The sequence below is a fragment of the Bombus vancouverensis genome, chromosome 14 (genome assembly GCF_051014615.1).
Source record: "Bombus vancouverensis nearcticus chromosome 14, iyBomVanc1_principal, whole genome shotgun sequence".
NCBI classification, from domain to species: domain Eukaryota; kingdom Metazoa; phylum Arthropoda; class Insecta; order Hymenoptera; family Apidae; genus Bombus; species Bombus vancouverensis.
Window position 1 is genome coordinate 11,739,275 of NC_134924.1, and position 19,265 is coordinate 11,758,539.

A 19,265-nucleotide genomic window follows, 5' to 3' on the forward strand; every position below is an offset into this window, starting at 1 on the left:
TGGAACGTCCAGCGATAAGGAAAATCGGCGTCCGCGCGATTTCTAACAAGATCGGGCGCGAATCTTTCCTTCGAAACGAAAATAGCGAGGAGACGACGGATATTTGTGTAAATGCGAAATAATTTTACGAATAAAAATCAAAAGCTCGTCGTTGTTTTTCCACTTTTCATCGCTATTCTATTGTACTGGCCGGAAGCTGAATTCGCAACTTGGCGAAACGAATGTCGCAATAAATTACGTTCGATCACTCGCGAAAGTATTTCGACGCTTGTTCGACTAAAAACGTTTCACGAATATGCTACGTACAGTACGTCCTACCTGATTTTCAAGCTGTGTACTTGGTTATATCTTTATATGTTTTATCGGCGGTTTTGGAAGTTCGATTACGAGAAACAGACGCGTCTATGCGCCGTGATTGTCAGTGATCCATCAGGGAGCGAAAGATTGATTGAAGGTTTCGTGAATGTGTGTATGTGTGTGTGTGTGTATGATTGGACATTCGCACAATAGGCGAATATAAATCGTACGTAAACGTTGATCTCGCTGTGGAATATTTATCGAAGAAATTAATTTACTGGTAATCGATGATATTTTACTACTTTCCAAGTAATGTCAAGCGACTTTTAGAGTATATGGAACAAAAAAGATAACGACTTGTTAGAGCAACTTGGAAAACCAACGATCTTAGATATTGTAAATCTCGTAGATATACACCGCGTTTCTGAAACAGTGTACACTGTACATGTCTGTACACTGTCTTTACGAAAGACAGCATGCGAGAAGAAAAGCACGTTACATGCGCATGTATGTATGTATGTATGTGGCGTACATACATAAGTGTATCGTTTACGTACATTGTTATCTTTATCGCAGTTTTCTAACTTCCACGATTATACGTCCGCAGATATGTAAGTTACATTTCTTTAAATGCTGCGATTAGACACCTTTCAATACGAACGCGTTAATTGCAAGATCAAATATTACATTGCGATTATGGTTCAGAATGATCACCAACTATACGAGTTCCAAAGAAAAGGCTGGAAACGCGTTTATACCTTCGCGGCTGTCGATCCCTATGAATTCAAAGAAAACGCGTAAAGTGCACTAAAGGCTCGTATACCTCGTACCAGCTTCCGATTTCCGGTATTACTTCACTGGATATGGTTTCATTTTTATTATACTTTACATTATTTATCATTATATTATTCTTATATTAATTATACAAATAGTTGTCTAAAAGTTATTTGGAAGTTTGCTCTCGTCGTCGATTTCCATAATTTTCGCACAATCTTTTCCTATGCACGCAACCGCCGCGCTGCTCCATGTAATTTCTCGCCTAGTTTCCGAGATATTCGCGAAAACATGAGCGTTGAATTCTGCCCGTATGAGTGTACGTATCTGTAGCAGAGTCCCAAGTAAGAAGCAAGTAAGAAAATTGCACGCATAACACGTTAGCAGACAAACGTAACATTTTATTAGTGCGCAAATGGTTTTAACAAAATTCAGGTCATCGTTCCTCGCACATTTGACAACCTGGGCAAACGCAAATTTTTTAGCTTAGGTGAAATTTGTCAAATTGACTTTCGTACCGCTAGATCGGTCGCTTGGCCCACAGCGTGCCGGTTATACGCATAGGAAAAAGTTGTTCAGAATCATGCGTATTAAAAAGTTATGGAAATCGGAGCGATCGAGTTCTGTACATTTTTGTCACGTTCTGTGTACATTTACGAGAAAAGTTAATTCTCGTTTAACCGATCCGCCGATCCTATACTCGTTCTTTTATATAGACGGAATCACGTAACACGTTAGGCGAAACGTCTTTTCTTTGCTGCAAGAGCGAAACGGATTCTCGAATTGGTTAATGTTAATGGGTTCCGATTTTTAAAGGTATCGCGAACAGACGGATTTTCGATTGAAAGCATTGGCAACGAAACTGGAGATCGTACTCCCGGGTCTATCTAAATCCATTAATGGCCAAGTCAGACCGCTATCCATTGCGAAGATCGATCGCCGACAACTCGCGCGAATCTGCATTTCATTTTAACCGATTCGTTGAAAGAATTACTCGACTACATACAGTACAGGAGCGAGAGAATCTACTGTATTTCTTGGAATTCCATTACAAAGAATAATAACAAGCCGAATGAAAACTATACATATGCATATGTCGATAGAACGAGAATACGAAATACTCGCCAAACATCGAACAAACTTCTTGCATTCTGTGCGGCGTTTGCTTTCGTTGACTTTAAACGTGAGATCTGGCGAGCGGAAGGATTACTGCATTGGTAATCTCGAGAACGAGGCGGATGACACAATCGTGGTCCAACTTCACGCAACCTAAGTTCGTTTGATCGTTCAAGATATTGTTTCGCGATATCATTGTCCAGGTTAGCGGCCAACGATAGCGACGACAGGCTCAAGTACATTGAACAAATTTAGGTACAACGCGTACACGCGATAAGGAACTTTTCAAACGTGCCAATACTTTTGGTCCGCTGGAAACAGACCTTTACGTGTATTTTATTTCGTTCCATTTTTTTATTTTAACTATTTTTAAAGTCGACAGCTATATTTTACAAAAATGTTAAATAGAAAATCACATTCTTTAGAAATTTACAAAGAATTTTATACAAAGATACGAGCCGTGCTAATATCCTCGTTTGGCACTGTATTTTAAACATACAGCGTATTTGAAGCACATGTAGGTATCCGACTCTTGCGTGTTTCGCTACATTAGCAATAGCAGTTTCTCAAAGAGACTTGTTAATCGTAAAATGAAATATGCATGGCAAATAAAGCTTTAAATTCTTCTGCCTCGAGTTGTGTCGATATTTGATGTACGACGAAATTTTCTCGTTTTACATCTCTTTCGTAAAGACTATGGGGCTCCAACTATCCTCGGCAACGTTGCAGTTCTTATATCCTCCAGTTTCTGTCAATACGTTTCCTTGGATGCTGGAAGCATGTTTGCAGTAACATGCGACTACTAACTTTACGACATTGCTGTACTGTTTCCGCCGTGTGTAAATATTCTTCTTTTACGTGCTGTTCGCGTTCAGTACAAAAAAACCCAATGGTATACGAGCAAACAGTGAAAACAGAAACATATACTCCTGTGTATGGTATATCCGTTTTAATTGAATACGATGGAATATCTCGAAAAGTATATATTAAAATGAACAACAAATAATACATACTTGGAAATATCGTAAAACATACCTATTCATGGCAGGATATTAAATTAAATAATTTAATTAGATATTCATAAATACGGTATCGAATAATTCAAATAAAACAAATATACGTAGTTGCACGAAAGGTGAAATAACAGAACTTTGATAGTATTAATTTTAACGTTCAATTTCATTGTTTTACGTATAATACTATACATTTTATTATATTCTCTCGTTTTCGTTCCCTTTTAGCTCTACGCACATCCTTCTCCTCATAACGTAATAGCATTTGTCGACAAAAGTTTCACAAAATCGTTCTCCTTTACCGGACGACGTAGGATCACAGATCTCGACGATACAGATACATAAAACCAGGAAAAGGAAAACTTTGCCGAAACGGGTACTAGCCAGGAAAATCACAGTCCGCCAAAAACTATTTCAACTGATCGCCTCTAACGAACCACAGTCAAGTTCGTTACTCTAACGCCAAGCGAAGTAATTTCCATTCCGGATTGATTAACCTGGAAAATCGCTGCATATCGAGTAACTTTGTCATACTTACGGTTGTTCATCGATCAGTGCCTGGTGTACGCATAACAATTGCAACCGAGATAACCGAGTATTACGTTTACATGAGTGTGGTTCCGTTAACCGGCCGAGTTAATTATAAATCCAGCCGCAACGGGGTTGCAAATCGATACGGAAACGTCGTTGGAAAAGGCAACGAAGCAGAGATACGGCCACTGAAAATCCTATGGGCCAGCCACAACCGACACATTATTCACAATTCGGCGGCAGTTTGCGGGTGAATTTTGCAGGCAGCTGCTTTCTCGCGAAAAGTTCACTCGTACGAGCACGTTCGTCTAGTTTAGACTTCACATCGAAACTCAACTTTCCAACGCAGCTCGAGCTCCGTGTTTTTCTCACGCGCCGCTTATCGCTTTCCAGCGAATAGTTTCGCCATTTTTTCCTTGCCTTCCGAGAGCCAACAGCACCGTACTCGTTTCCCGAACCGATGTCTTCCTTTTAAGCGAATTCGTCGTTCCTCGCGCTCCCTTTTTCCCTCCTTTTGCTTTATTTCGTTGCTCTTTTTCCAGTCGACGGGCACCAACCGTTCTCGCCAAGATACTCGATAATAAATCCTACAGAGTGATTTACGAAGCGATACCCATCCCTGCTGCACTCAGCCCACCTCGCCGACTCTCGTTCGCGACACCTTGCCTCGCGCAGTTTGCAAATTAATAACGTCGACAACGATAGGTTCTGTTATAAGGCTCTTGCACTGGATGATTGCGAAATTAAGTGTTACAGGTTGCCATCGTTCTCACGGGGCCTGGATGATTATTAAAAAAGTTACCGGCAACGTCGTTGTTTTTGTCTGTCGTGTTGGAAGCAATTTGTTTATGCGCCCGTGCTCGATCCAAGTCCAAGTTTCGCTATTTGACAAATTTTATTCCTGTGAAATTACGCAACATCGTTCGATCAACGGATTGGAAAACGATTTATTTCAAAAAGCTTGAGTAAAAATTTAAGTGTTAGCTTCGTGTACACAGGTATCGAAATAAGAAAAAACTTTGTTTCTTTATCGGAATATTATTTGACTTAGACTTGTATTTTAATTATTATCAGTGACGCGTACACGTTATAGAAACGTAATATAAAAGTATAATTTCAATATTTTCCGCCCAATAAGTTCGACAATTTGGAGAAAGACACCTCTAGACGTTGATTGAATCTTATGGACGCCTTTTGAATCACTCTTGAATTTCCGCCAATTTTCCTCGCGCTTTGTATCCTTCTATCCTTAATATTTAGCTTTATACCTAGATGCCGTATCGTCAAATTTTCCTTGAATTTCACTAACTTTTCAAACAACCGAATACTCTACCAATAAACTCTACTTTACAATTCTAATGGTTTACGATTAGACAATCTCCATCGGCCACGCGGATAATGTATTCATCGATCGTGATAAACACAAAGGCGGAAAGAACAGGGTACGCAGAAAACGATTGCGTGAATACGAATTTCATAAATCACGTAACAGCGATCGACGACGCCATTTGTACATCCACTGAATTTCGCGAATCGTATAACCGTGGCAGGTTGAAAAATCATGCGACGTCGCGCGAAATGTGCTTTGCTTTTTACGCGCGTGACCGGTGCAGCGCTGTGCCGAAATTGCAGGCGCGTAGCGCCCTCGAAATAAAGCGTACACGGCCAACCACTTAAAATTACCATTTTCGTCAGGACCAATATTATTATTTTCAAAAAACGAGTGAATCGAATAACGATTCCGCGATTTCCACAGAGCGAACAGTTGGATCGAATGAAACCTTGTTGCGAAGGAAGCTTTCCAGGTTTAAAGACATTTTCCCATTTTGCAATTGTTGGTTTTTTATAAGCAAAGCGCAGTATACACGAGATATCGCGTTTTGAGTATGATCATCGCTCGCTACTTTAAACTAGTCGGTTTTAAACAGCTGTAATGTGAGCGTAAACTTACAGATTAGTGGAAGGGAAAATGCTATGTGTTTATTATTTTATTATCTTTAACAGAAATAATTTCAACAGACGATTTGTTTTTTATATATAAAAATACCAAATATATGGTACGTCTAATATCGTCGTCGGATTAATTCCTTAACGACAAATGATTACCTGCTATAATGACAGCTATACAACTATAGCAACTACAATGGCTAACTGCGAAACTTTCTTTGTATAAGAATCACTGTTGTCGCTAAACTGTTTACAAAGATTTAAGTAACTTTTGGAAAGACGATAAATTACACGATGTAACAAAACAAACTTGGCACGAACGGTATTCGTCCCATACCGAGCTGCAACTATGACGCAGCTGGTAGATAAATGAGACAAGGGAAGGTTTTTACGTTTCTTAGTTTCCAATTTTTATCATTTTTGTTCGAGTAAATTATCTAATTACAAATGTGCTAAAATATACTTTTGTCCCCCCCCCCTTTACATATTGCAAGATGCATTGAAAAAAATACAATGCAGGATAAATGTAAACATATTTTCTCTTATTCAATTTCTTTTATAGACACTTTCTAAAAATTAGTATTATAAATGTAAATATACATTTAGAAAATTAAAAGTAAGACAAACATTTCCAAAACAATTCCCTCGATTCGTCGTTTTATTTTCGGCATGCTTTCTCCACCGAGCTAAGCTCGCGGATTTCAGTCTTAGGATACGTATGGAATTACACTGTGAACGAAAGTTTTCCCCAATCTCAAGTACTATGAAAAGTCTCCTATTTTTAACATTGCCCTTTCGCCGCACAACAGAAATTCGTGCGAACTGGATGCGTGTATTACGAAATACTTCCGGTTATCTCCAGTTGCCGATCGTTACGCCGCGTCTCGCAGGGTAGGTGTGCTGAAACCTATTTTTTCATAGCGTCCCGGTTGCCACGTAACCCCTGGCACAATGCGCACGCGAATGATATCCCGAGGGAAACGTCTTCCCTTTCACTTGTATTATATACATAAATACTTATTTCTCCTGAGATGGCGTCACATGGCGTCGCGTCGCGTCGCAGCAAGCTTCTCCTTGTCCAGAATTCGTACCACGCCTTCTAAACTCTTTTACGTTAAACGCGATATCGGCGTTTTTCGTCTTTTTCAAAACGTCGCTTAATTCTCCGATTAACTTCTCAGACATTTCCATATATCTTAATGTTTTGTTATTGTTATATGTCGTAGTTTTGTTGTTAGCGTAATATTTTGATCGAAAGTGATCAACAGATAGCGGATAGTCGTGCAAATTCGTATCTTTACGAACGTAGGTAATTGAAAAAATGGCATTCGAGTAGGAAATTGTTTTATGTCGTAAAAATTGCGACGACTATTATGTCTTGCGTATCTCTCCGTATTCTGTATATTCTGTGTATCGTTGCGCTATCAAATGTTCCATAAACGTCCGAAAACTGGCAGACAGGCTAGTGATCGATCATCTTTTGCACTTATACGCAAGTACAAATTTTTATCTCTTATCCTGTATAAACGTTACAGCTGTTGGAGCAAATACCTTTCTTGTCTTCCGAACGACGCTACTTCCTTTCGAAATCCTAGATTCGCGACATTCTTCTGTATTTTGGCTTCTCTGGCTTTCCTATATTTCCTATATTTATATAACGATATCCAAACTACCCCATCAATTAACAACAATTTATTTTTATTTCAATCGAACGAAAGCAAGTATGCGTCAATACGCGTTATCACCTTCTCGTTTATATTTTAGCGACTTGATGGGAAAACAAATTGCTTTCATTTGTTAATTTCCTGCGATCACGGTCAATAGGTACCTATGCGATTGAAATTTTAACAAAACGCTTCAATGGAGAAAAATATATTTCCGTGTAACCATTATTCGTACTTTGCCGAAAAACGCAATTTCAATTACCGTTTGAAGTAGCACTTGCTACCGTTTTAACCGCTTTCGATGTTATGGGTAAATACAAAAATTTGACCTCTATAAAAGTAAATACAAAGTACGTATCTACTAAATTTTTTAACTGTCCTTCGTAATACACATGTACATGCATATATATATACAAAAGTAATAAATGTATACGTATACACGTATTAAATACAAACTAGCTAAATACAAGCTAAATACAAACACAAGTTATCGATAAAAAGTTTCATAGCCATAGTTTATAAACATTAGATTAGTGCATAAAAAATATTGTTTTCCAATATCGATATTCAAATATCGTGTATTTAATGAAAATAAGGTAATCACGTATCTGGAAAAAGAGACCTCTACCTCGGTGACCTTGATCTTCGAATATATCGTATAATAGAATAAAGCGAGAGAAGATCCTTGAGTGACGCGCACATATCCGAGTCATAGGATAGTCATGGACCAAAAGTTATGAAAAAAAGGAAAATTCTACGTGTTACGTTACATTTACTCCAGAGAATAAGTAGTTAAAAACGAAACTACAGACACATGTGCATGGAATTGCGATTCTTAGATCGAGGTTAGATCAAGTTAGATTTTGAATGAAAAATCGCAAACTTCGCTTTCATCGACTCGATGCTACATCCAATAATATGAGTATGATCTCGAAAAATTCTTCTGCTCCTTCTACGAACGAATATTTTCTTTTAAATATAAATTCGCTAAAGTATACATAGCACAGTGACTTGTTCCAGTATCAAAACGCGGAATTTTCGCCTTGGCATCACGTCGGTACGTACTATGTGCTGGATATATGCACCAGTAGCCGGATCCAGGAAATCGCACGAATGGTTGACCGTGAGATGAATGTATCCTTGCTCCTTTAAACGCTCACATGTCTGCCAATGGTTTTCAGTTGAAAAGCCCAACAATTTATCTTTATCGTTGGGTATTGATAAGAATTTGTGTAAATAGAAATTTTAGGCATTGCAATCGTGAGAAAATGCGAAGGTAACTGGTTGCAAGAAACGCCGAGACATCGCGACGAAAGTGTTAGATGCGAAGCAAAAAGGTAAGTTGGAAGTTGAAGCGAGATCGAGTGAGACGAGGAATCGAAGTTCGAAGTTAGGCAAATAGCGTGTAACAGAAATCATTTAGGTATGCGTGTCCTCGTGTACGTATATCGCGGTAAACGTAATGTGAAAAGTAGTTTCCTCTTTGTCGTAACTTTTGAAACACGATCGTTCCACGCCTCGGACAAAGTGCACGTAACTCAGGACCCTCCGCAGCATATTTGAAATCGAAGAAAAGCAGGAACGAGTCTCCGTTTCCCATGATGCACGATTGTCGAAAGTAACCGCCATAAGATTCGATAGACTTTCTCAACGAGTGTCTAGTTTCATCGTTACGGATCGTTCGAACGATCTTCTCTTACAACCGCAAAGTTTCTTTCTTTCGATCGCTAATAAATACGCGCTCGGATTTCGAAACGTAAAATCTCTTCGTAAGACGCGTAATAGCAAAGAGAAATACGAGAAAATAGGAAATAAGTCTCGTAAGAGATAATTTATACGTATAGCTTTAATAACTCGTATCGCAACAGGAAATCCTCGTCGCAAACTCGACTAACACTGGCGAAAAACTTTCGCGAATAACTCGCAATACTTTGGCTGTTGCGTCGCAACGAATAAAAACTTGGCATTCTATAGGCGTAAACATAATTCATCGAAACGGTGCGAAACGAGCGCAAGTTTTTTGAAAAAAAATCGCAGCTCGTTGGCGGAAAATTATATCTCCGCTTAACGAACGGCATAAAATTCGTAAGCTCGATTCCCCGTCGCGTCCAACGTGCGTTTAAATATTTAAAAGCGTTTTCTCTGCCTGCTAGGCACTAAGCTGCGCCACGCCAACACCGTCCCGCGGGTAACGTCATCTCCTTCCGCGTATTCGCCACCATTTCCGTCGAGGTTTGTACTCGCAGCTCCCTCTTTATTCCTGATCAAGGAACAAGGAACACCCATGGAGCGCAGCGTTCGTGTTCTATGAACTTCCCTCGTCCGCGCTAGAAAACTTCGGAAACGGAAGCAGTTAAAAGATAGAAAGTCCGCCGCCGCTGAAATTATTTCAGCTGTCCGTTTATTTGAAATTTGTCGCGGCAAAGGAAATGCTGCGTTGTTCTAGACGTTTCTCACAGCCTATTGCCATTTTGCTGCACGTTTTACATAAAACATTTTAATTTGAATATTTACGCTTGGATGATGCGCGTCCGTGGAAAAAGAAACCGATACGCTGATGAAAAGACGTCAAATATAGTAATAACACCATGCTGAAGTTAGCGAGGGGATGATCGAATCGTCGATGAGAATTTTATGGTCGTATCGAGTGGTAAAACCGAGGAGAATGTTTTAACTCTTATAAAGTTGTTGAATTTTCCATTGAACCAATGCTTTGTAACTTTCGTATTAAATGTACTGTAATGTTGGAAATATTAAAAATGCCGGGATTAGAAGTTTAAAAGATTCACGCGTATGGCAAATGTTCCCCAATATCGAGTAGATCAAACAGGGATAGCGATGAAAATGAAAATTTCCATTACGCTTTTACTAAATTCTTTCAAATGCTTGTTCAGAAGATCGTCATTTACGAAACAGAAGAAAATTCGTACTAAAAGCCAGTTTCATTTGCAATGTATATTTAATGAAACTGTCGATTGGAAATAATATAAATGAGTCTCCGCGAACAAACTATTGGGTATGCGTGAACATTTCTTTATTAAAAACCTATCAATTCGTTCTTTCTTGTTGGCAGAATTTGATTGCTTTTACATTTACATATTTCAATTTCTCACAAATACGTAATAAGACCGCAGTTTGTTTATAACCGTCGATACAACTTCGTTACCCGTTAACATATGGAAAATCACGATAAACGTTCTCTATATCCGTCATGATACAAATTTTCAAGAAAGAACAACTGTTCTTGGGTACAGTTTCTTTTAAATTATAACGACTCTAATGTTTTCATCAAGTATGGCCGAAGAAAATGATAGAGCCGCGCACAACAACGACGTTACCACCGCGTCGTTACAACAAAACCTTCTAACGAGCAACGTGTACGTATGTGGCTCGCGTGTCGAAGATTATTCGATATCAAAGCTCCTGGAGAAAAGAAACGGCCACGGAATATAATATTTCGTGAAATACGTTAAATCCGGCTGTCTAAGTCGACTGTGGCGCGCGATCCAATTTTTGCACGATCGCGCGTTTTCTACGGAGTTTGGCCGCGTCGTAATGTCGCAAATTTATCGCAATTTCGCGTTCAGAGGTAAGCAGAAATGCTAGCTAAGTATGTACTTAGGTCTTAAGTTGTTGCATACACGCGTTTGTGTACGGAGAACGGATACCTTGACACGGTTCACGCGCACGTTACCATCGTCACCGTGTTACGTACGTACATAGTAATCTTTCTATCGCAACGATAAATTATCGTTTGGAACGCTTTTGCTCAATGTACGAAGAGATTCGTGGAAATATCGCCGATCCAATGGAGAACTCGCATGTAATTTGATCGCTATGTGACTATAGCATACGCGGAAGCGTACAACATATTTGACGAATGAAAGAATTTATTATACCCGCTGTATTCGGATAATCTGTCACAGAACGGTATTCAGAGTCCGTACAAATTCTTGCCACACCATTTGCTTCGAACTATAGAGAACGATGGTGGTTATATGTACGTACTCGTTGTTAATTTCATATTACGTAATTACGATTGAAGTTTTCTGCCTCTAAACACGTGTATAAATTTCGTTAATGTGGTATCATTTCGCCCCCGGAATGCACGCGTTTGCGTTATCGTGACGATATTCTATCCGTATACGATGAATATTATACATACGAGAACAAGCTAATTTAACAACAGACTCGTTTTCTCTGAGTCGTGACATTTAGAAAAATCCTAAGTCTCTGAAAAATCAAAGAATGCACACGTATGATATCACTCTGGCCCGTGACTACAGATACCTATTTATCGCAGACGTTACAAAACCATAAAAATTTTCTATACAGCACGAATAGTCTTTCCCATCAAAGTTTTCTATAACAAGAGTTCAAATATAATACTTTGAGTAACCGACGTTAAGTATATAAATACTAATACGAATTTTTTGAGAATATAATGTATTGCGGTATACAGAGCGTATTGAAATATTGAAAATTCATTACAAAAGATTAGTAAACAAAAAATAGAATTTAATATTCATTTGCACGTAACAAAGTGCCGGATACCACTATGGAGATAGCATAAATTCAACCATCGAGGAATTATTCACCCTGTGACGTGTCAATTTTCATGCAATTAAGGTTAAAGCGCCTTCAAAGGGGCAGGTTCAAAACCTCTCGACGCATAATGTACTAATTATTATGTCTACCGTATGTGCAATTTAATAACTATACGTATGTTTAACTTTCTCTAATAATCACCTGTGTCGGTCAACATCGTTTAACACAGGTATAACGCTTATAAATTTTAGTCGTTACCTTCATTACCTGGATTAATTAAACCTTTGCAATGTATCGATCAATTCGTGATGGAAGCTAATGAAAGTTTCACGCGTATCTTTTCTTCCTGGTCATTGTCATCGTCAACTATTAACTTTACATCGATAACACTAAACGAGCTATAAAGGCTTGAAAGAATTCAAACAGTTTCACGAGTAGGTACGTATATTTTCTAAAGATTTAAACAAACTATCCATCTATTGGAGATGGACCAGCCGTCGCAACTTACTTTATCTGACACTTGTAAAACTGATACTGATATAACTTGTAAAATTCATTCTTTGATGGAATAATTTATTAATCAAATTTTCAACAGCCAGTATAACTTCTCCCACAATGTTACACCGTCCTTTTCGCGTACAATTTATTTATAATTTATTTTATTATGTACAACATTTAGATACATTCAACGGTACGGTACATGCACGCTAACTATCTGCGATTTGTGGAAACCTGCAAATAAAGTTACAAATATTCTACCAAAGTTTGACAACAGAACTTTCCTGGCCAACCTAGTATTTCTATAGTATTCGTACGTATTCGACATTCCAAGTACGTACGTATAGACCGTAGTATAGACCGTACAATCACAGCCAAATCCAATCTTTTAAATGAAATTCTTCCGGCTAATGTAAAGATCGGCTTGATCTTACATCGCCAACTAGTTACAGAACTAAACCATTTCCAACTTGTTCTCGAAGAAACAAACATTTCAAAGCTCGTAACTTTCTAGCGTCTCTAAGTCTGCCAAGTAAGTAAGTAAGTAAGTAAGTAAGTAAGTAAGTAAGTATCTATACCGAAGAGATGCGCTCGTGTCCATCGCTTTCCGAGTCCTGAGGGAGTTCAGTAGCTTTGATTTCGAAGCCGCAGCCGCAACACACGTTACTGCCAATTATTCAACGTACACATTGTCCCATTGTGAATCAGTCGAGAGATGGTGGTCGATTACTGCATCCGAAGTGGAGTCGTTATGTCAATTTGCATAATGCATCGATTAAATAAACGGGTTGCGGTACCGTACGATGTCGTAGAGCACGGAAACCGAAGCATGCCGGCCGCAAAACAACTATTGACAGCCGAATTCTCCACACTGTCCACGTATATCGTAGCAACCATCGAACGTATTGAAATTAACGCGCCCTCCTCCCTTCTTTTTCCTTTCTACCAACCCGTCCCCTACACCTACATATACACCGTCAGTCATCGTGCACGAGCGCCAGCCTCATCACGAGCCATAAATGCTTCATAACGATTATGAGCCTGCCGACAGCGTCATTACGGATGACTGACACCGCGGCCAGTTGTCTTTCGGCATTAATTGGAAGCGTAATTGCAACGATCGCGCCGTTTCCCGTAACATTTTGACGGATCACGTTAAATTCGTCGCGACCAGTGAGAATTTCAGCAACGGCTGACAGCCCCTCGCGCGATCGTTCGTCGGGTAAAGTTCCATTTGACGATCGACAGATTTTTATTGGTTACCTTCGGTCAGCTTTATTACCGTCGCGACGACGAATATCGGATGGGTTGCGAATTCTTAGAAAATCATTTCTCGCAATTTTGCCTGGATATCGTGTATTAATTATTCGTGGTACGAGTCTCGGTTTACATCGACCAGTTTGTAGTCGATGAGTAGGTATAATCTATGAGAGATATTTGGGCAAACTGTCGAGGATAGTTTGGATTTTAAATGTTATCGCGTGTAATATAGCTTTTATTAAAAATTAGACATCAGAATTATTCAGCTTGCCTGTAAAGTCATCTACGTTTTAAAAGCTCCTTCCTGCTCAAAGACTTCTTTGAGAGTCAAAAACTGACGTTCGTTAAGCAAAAATAGGAAAATCGAAAATGTAGCTATAAAATAAAATTTATCGTTACGTATATCGAGTCACTAAAACTTTCATACCCATTTCACGGTGAACCAAATTGCAACAGCGAACATGTACATATATGGTTTATATACCGTACAAGAGAAAGGAGTAGAACGAAACAGAATATTAAGCGGAGCACGGCGTCGCAAAATATTTGCAAATGATCAAAGTAAGAGGTGTGCAGATGGATCGAGATACATCGCTTAGAAAAAGATTTCGATACGAATATCGTCACGATTAGTAAAAATCACGAATGCGTAACTAGTAAATCTTGATTTATATTAAACTAGCCGCACAGGTAATGGAGACCGTGTTTAAAATGACAGCCAGACAGTCTGCCGAGACAAAATCTACGCGTTATACGGCCATCTTACAGACATCGTGTGTCCGGTATTTTAGGTACAGTCTTTACGACCGTGTCGTTGAAAATTGCTTATAATCGCAAATACAATTACAGCTCTATTTTAATATAGTTGCTAGGTACGTGGTTGGTTGGGAATCAGAAGTTTCAGTTACTTACTCGGCTCGTCGACATCGCCAAGGAAAACTTCCGCCGCAACAAACCAAACCAGCGTGCTCATCAGCAAAAGCATCCCCTTCATCCTGGGACTGTGTGTAATTGAACAGACGAGTCCTGGCGAATCCTCCTGTTCCCCCTCGAATATCCAACACCTTAACTCCAGGATAGCAAGTTGCTCGAGATAGCTGATAAGTTTCAATGAATCTAGTTCTCCGATAGGTTGAGTCGCAACTTCGCCTGCGAACCGATTCTCTCCGTCTTCTGGGATTCCAGAAGCTATTCGTCGTGGCACACCGTCGCGCCAACTTCACACAGCACACTCGCTTCTCTGTAACTTCACATCGCGATTTCTACCGCTTCTACTTCTAACTTCTTTTCACCAACTTATCGACACGAACGAATAAACCCGAATATTTACGTACGTACAACTTGGACAACGTTCATCGACGTCGGATGATCGACGATAGTGCAGCTTGCCAGAGACGAGAAAACCGTCGATCAACTTTCGCGTTACCGTGACCGTAAACGACCGCATACACACGCGTAGAATAATGCACAGGCGCGTGTCGAGCAAACGGATCGAACGGGGTTCATTCACGAAACGACCGAACGAGAATGCGGCTCGACGAGGGTGCTTCGTCTTTTTTTTAAAGTTGCTCGGTCATCCCCTTCGATGCAACTGCGTGCGTTCTCTATAAAACGTCTTCGTCGTTATTAATGGAGTTACTCGATCGGTTAATCGTACGCTCCGTCCACGGTCCATTAACGCTCGCTTCATACACGGTTACACATCACACGACTTGCCGTCATCGTTCGCCGATAATGACGTAACGCTGCCCTTTTTCAGCGCAAGTTGGCCGCGTAGGACGCGCTGTTCCAAGCGACGGAAATAGACGACCCCGACGATGCTGATGATAACATCGAACCGGTGTCATTAGGGTCCATCGGATACGATCGCCTCGGAGGGTGCATGGGATGTCATCGGAGTCGCTTTATGGTTCACCATGATGTATCGGAATCCCGCTACGTCCGGTGAAGACGACGACTCCGCTATCTTTTCGATCGCCACGATCACCCAAACGATCACGAATATCAAAACTAACGAGCAACAACGAGAACTCCTACTTTCTGTTCGAGCGAACCGTTACAAACTCGTTTTCGTCCTGGATACGGTTCTACGACCAGTAGCCTCCAAAGTACTGGTAACTCTTGGTCCCGCTGGAAATACGAACGATTAAGGTCGCTTGCTGGGAATCGATGGATTTTTATTCATCCGCTGGAATGCTCCATCGAAACGCAAGAACAAGGACAACCGCTTGTAAAGAGGTATCAGATTGCATCTAATTATATTCCTTTGTTCCAACAGACCTAATTTCCATCCTATTCACTGTTCTGCGATTACCTCGAGCTGTAAAACAGATCTGTACAATTACGTTAAAGGCGTACACAAAATACGAAAGATAGCACCAATACGACGAATCACGAGTTTTAAGGGCAATAATTTGTTTCGTGTTACGATCGTTTTACCAACGGATAATAAGCGAAGCGTATCGATAGGGAAAATCAGTGGAAGTATGGCGAATATCGACGGAATTCAGGGAAAAAGTCGCGTAATCTCAGCGCGTGGTAGAAGGCGCGCTCACTGCTGCGTTGCGGCAGGCCTACTGACAGGGGCAACCGAGCTTTCGGTTCGGGTCGGCACGATTCGTGCGATTTCGCCACCCTTCGGCTCCAGTTTGGCTTAAAGCATTCTCCGACCACTTTTCATACCCCCTCCTGCCACGCTCTGATCACTACAGGCTATTCCCCTTGTTCAACCCCCGCTGAACAGATAAATGTTAGAAAACGGTGTGAGAAGCTCCAACGTCGTATTTACTATTCATTCGTTATCCAGGGGATTAGCGGAGAACGTTTGAAACCGATTACGGGTTATTTAGGTTCTACTTCGTGTGTGTATGTTATGATCGCGCTGTTGATTGACGCGAATAAAGAACATCGGTGTTAGAATCGAGCAGATTCTAGCCAATGATGCTCTGGCTTGGTTGGACGATCGAGTCAGTTCGTATTTTATGCGCAGCCCTGTCCGTAAGTTATTCCACGTTTTTTTCGTCTTTTCGTTCGTCAAATTATTCAATCCTTCTCGTTCTAAAGACTCTCGACGCGATTAATCGATAATCATCGAATTTTTTCGAAACGAAGTTTATCAAATAACGGCGAATTCTACCATAGCATTTTTAGCTTGACGATCACTGTGTGTGTCTAGCGGGTATAGGAGCAAATTTATGTTCAGCATATTAAAAACCATGTTATAAATTCGTATAAAAGCCAATAAAGGAAGTTTGAACGCAAGCCCCTGTATTAATTATTGCTACTTCTCTCATTAAGCTCGTTAAATTTGAATCGCTGGTTAATCAACGCGTATCGTTACCTCGTTTGTTGTTTATCTAGAAAGTAAAAGACAACAGAAACTCTATATTAAACAGAATAATTTTTAACACGGTAATATGATAAATCTATCCATTGTTTCTGTCGAAACTTTGTCCACCACAAAGTATCAAAATTTATGTCTCGAGTTATATCTGAATTTTTTAAACGCACCATAAAACTGGCGCAGAAATATTTCGAAGCAGTCATTTACCACATTTTATCGCACTACGTGTGTCTGCGGATAATCACTGAAGCAATAAAAAAGATTATTTCTCAGTTCAATGCCTCGATTTCTTATTAACTCAGGATTAATGCGTACATATACATGTATATGTACATCGAATATTTAAGATGACAAATAATTCGGAATAAATGATTTACAAAATAATTATTTCTTCGTCATTAAGATTTCCTCCATTTCTGGTATTTACGTATCAAATACAAAGCTACTTACTTTCAATTTTTTATAAGGTATAAACTAACGTATTTATAAGCTCGTCTTCGTCACCGATTTCCATCATTTCCGAATACACTGCTTTCAAGAATTTTTATGCGAATACTAAACTAAACTAAAGAAATGGCAACTTAAATGGAGATTCGTTTTACCTATCGAAGACTACGACAAACGTTTTATCTTAAATACTCGATATATGTTTGCGCGTTACACGAATTCATTTTCGTACTTTTAAATTTCGTATAAACGCATAGAAATCCACTACCTGATTATATGATACGCACAAAGTACTATTTTATCATTATCGTCAAAACTATTATCAGCTGGAACTGAGATTTGGATTTCATTTGTAAGGATGCGGGTCTAAGTTGTCGAACCGAAAGGAGCACGCCGTATTTGGAAAAAGTCTCAAAGTCTCTATGAAATCGAAAACGCAATTGTCACTCGTAAATAAACACCGATAACGAGACACCTCTCGAAGCTGCTATTTATCAACTATTTATTACTTAGCAATTCGTTGATCTACGATTCGTTTAAAATTTACAGGTACGTGTTACTGTTAAATGTACGAAATGTTCGTGTTCCATTAGTTACCGTTACTACGCTGTTACCGTATCTTTTTATTAGGAAGTGTATCAGATATCCGGAAATAGCTATCCTACTACCCTCCATCGGCAGTACGACGAACTTAACAGCGTTTCATGCGCTCAGCCGATTTTTACGAAACTTTCATCGGCCTTTGCAACGCAAATACACTGCCGCGAAACCTATTAAAGCGCGGTAGAAAGGACAAAAATGGATTCGTATGTCCGAAAATGTTGCAATATTTCTACGTGGAAAGTCGAGCCAGCCGTTATCCAAACAGCGGGCAGCTTTTTTCTCTCGCCGCGCGGAGAAAAAACTTTCCCGCCTGCAATTGAAAACCGTCCCATTTGAATGTCGAACTTTCGAATGAACATTTTCATAAATATGTATCACGGGTTGGTGCTTTCTCGGCTTTTGCCTTCGTGCAAACTCCACAAAGGGAATAACATTTTTTCCTCCTCGGCATTTCTTCTTTCTTTTTTAGTCTTTTCTCGTCGTTTTTCTCTTTTTTTCGTCATCCTGAGAATAAACCGAACGGTGCGCGATTGCGATAAACTGTTAAAGCTTGATTATTGGATTACGCAAACCGTACACGTCATTCCTCGTTCATCTCGATGCTGCGGGGAATCGATTTGCGCACGTGCGCTCGATCGGCCAGCCGTGTCGTGGAAATGTACGATGGTATAAACCGCTTCGTGCCACGTTACAGCGTGGTGGGCCGTCTTTTATATTATCGTTTGTTAGGAGCTTTACAATATCGACTAGAACTAGGTTTTTAACTTTTCACCAGCGTAATAAAACTAATAAAATACCGATCCAAGACGCGTATCCTTCTGTATCTAGAATCAGTAGCAATTATTTATTACAAAACTACTGCGAACTATTTTACATAAGATAGCCACATATTTCATTCCAATTTCTTTGACATGCATTCGCAATTTGCGATAGCAGCCTTATAGATCAGCAATAGCGCACGGTTGTAAATTTGAGCGATTTTTGGTAATAAAATACCCTTTCATTTAGATATCTTTGTCAGTATTTTTATACTTTGGACAATAATTCTAGCGTCGAGTAACTAAATATCTCTAGCGCAGATTTAAACACGGATGAACAAATTTCCAGTCGCTAGAAGAAGTGTTTCAAAGAAACTCTTTCATCCGTTACGAAGCTTGTTACGAGAACGTAACGTTTAAAAGATCGGCAACCTAAAGATACTGTTACCATATCCGTCAATTATGA

General features: G+C 39.7%; 1 protein-coding gene across 1 annotated transcript in view; it reads right to left on the minus strand.

The window, feature by feature from the left end:
* Window positions 1-16,320, minus strand: part of LOC117156304 (neural cell adhesion molecule 1) — a 54,774-nt gene extending 38,454 nt beyond the window's left edge. The window contains exon 1 of the mRNA XM_033333204.2: window positions 14,561-16,320. Within this exon, the coding sequence (XP_033189095.1) occupies window positions 14,561-14,642 (82 nt within the window). The 5' untranslated portion in view covers window positions 14,643-16,320. The remainder of the gene's footprint in view (window positions 1-14,560) is intronic.
* Between the last annotated feature and the right edge of the window lie 2,945 nt (window positions 16,321-19,265).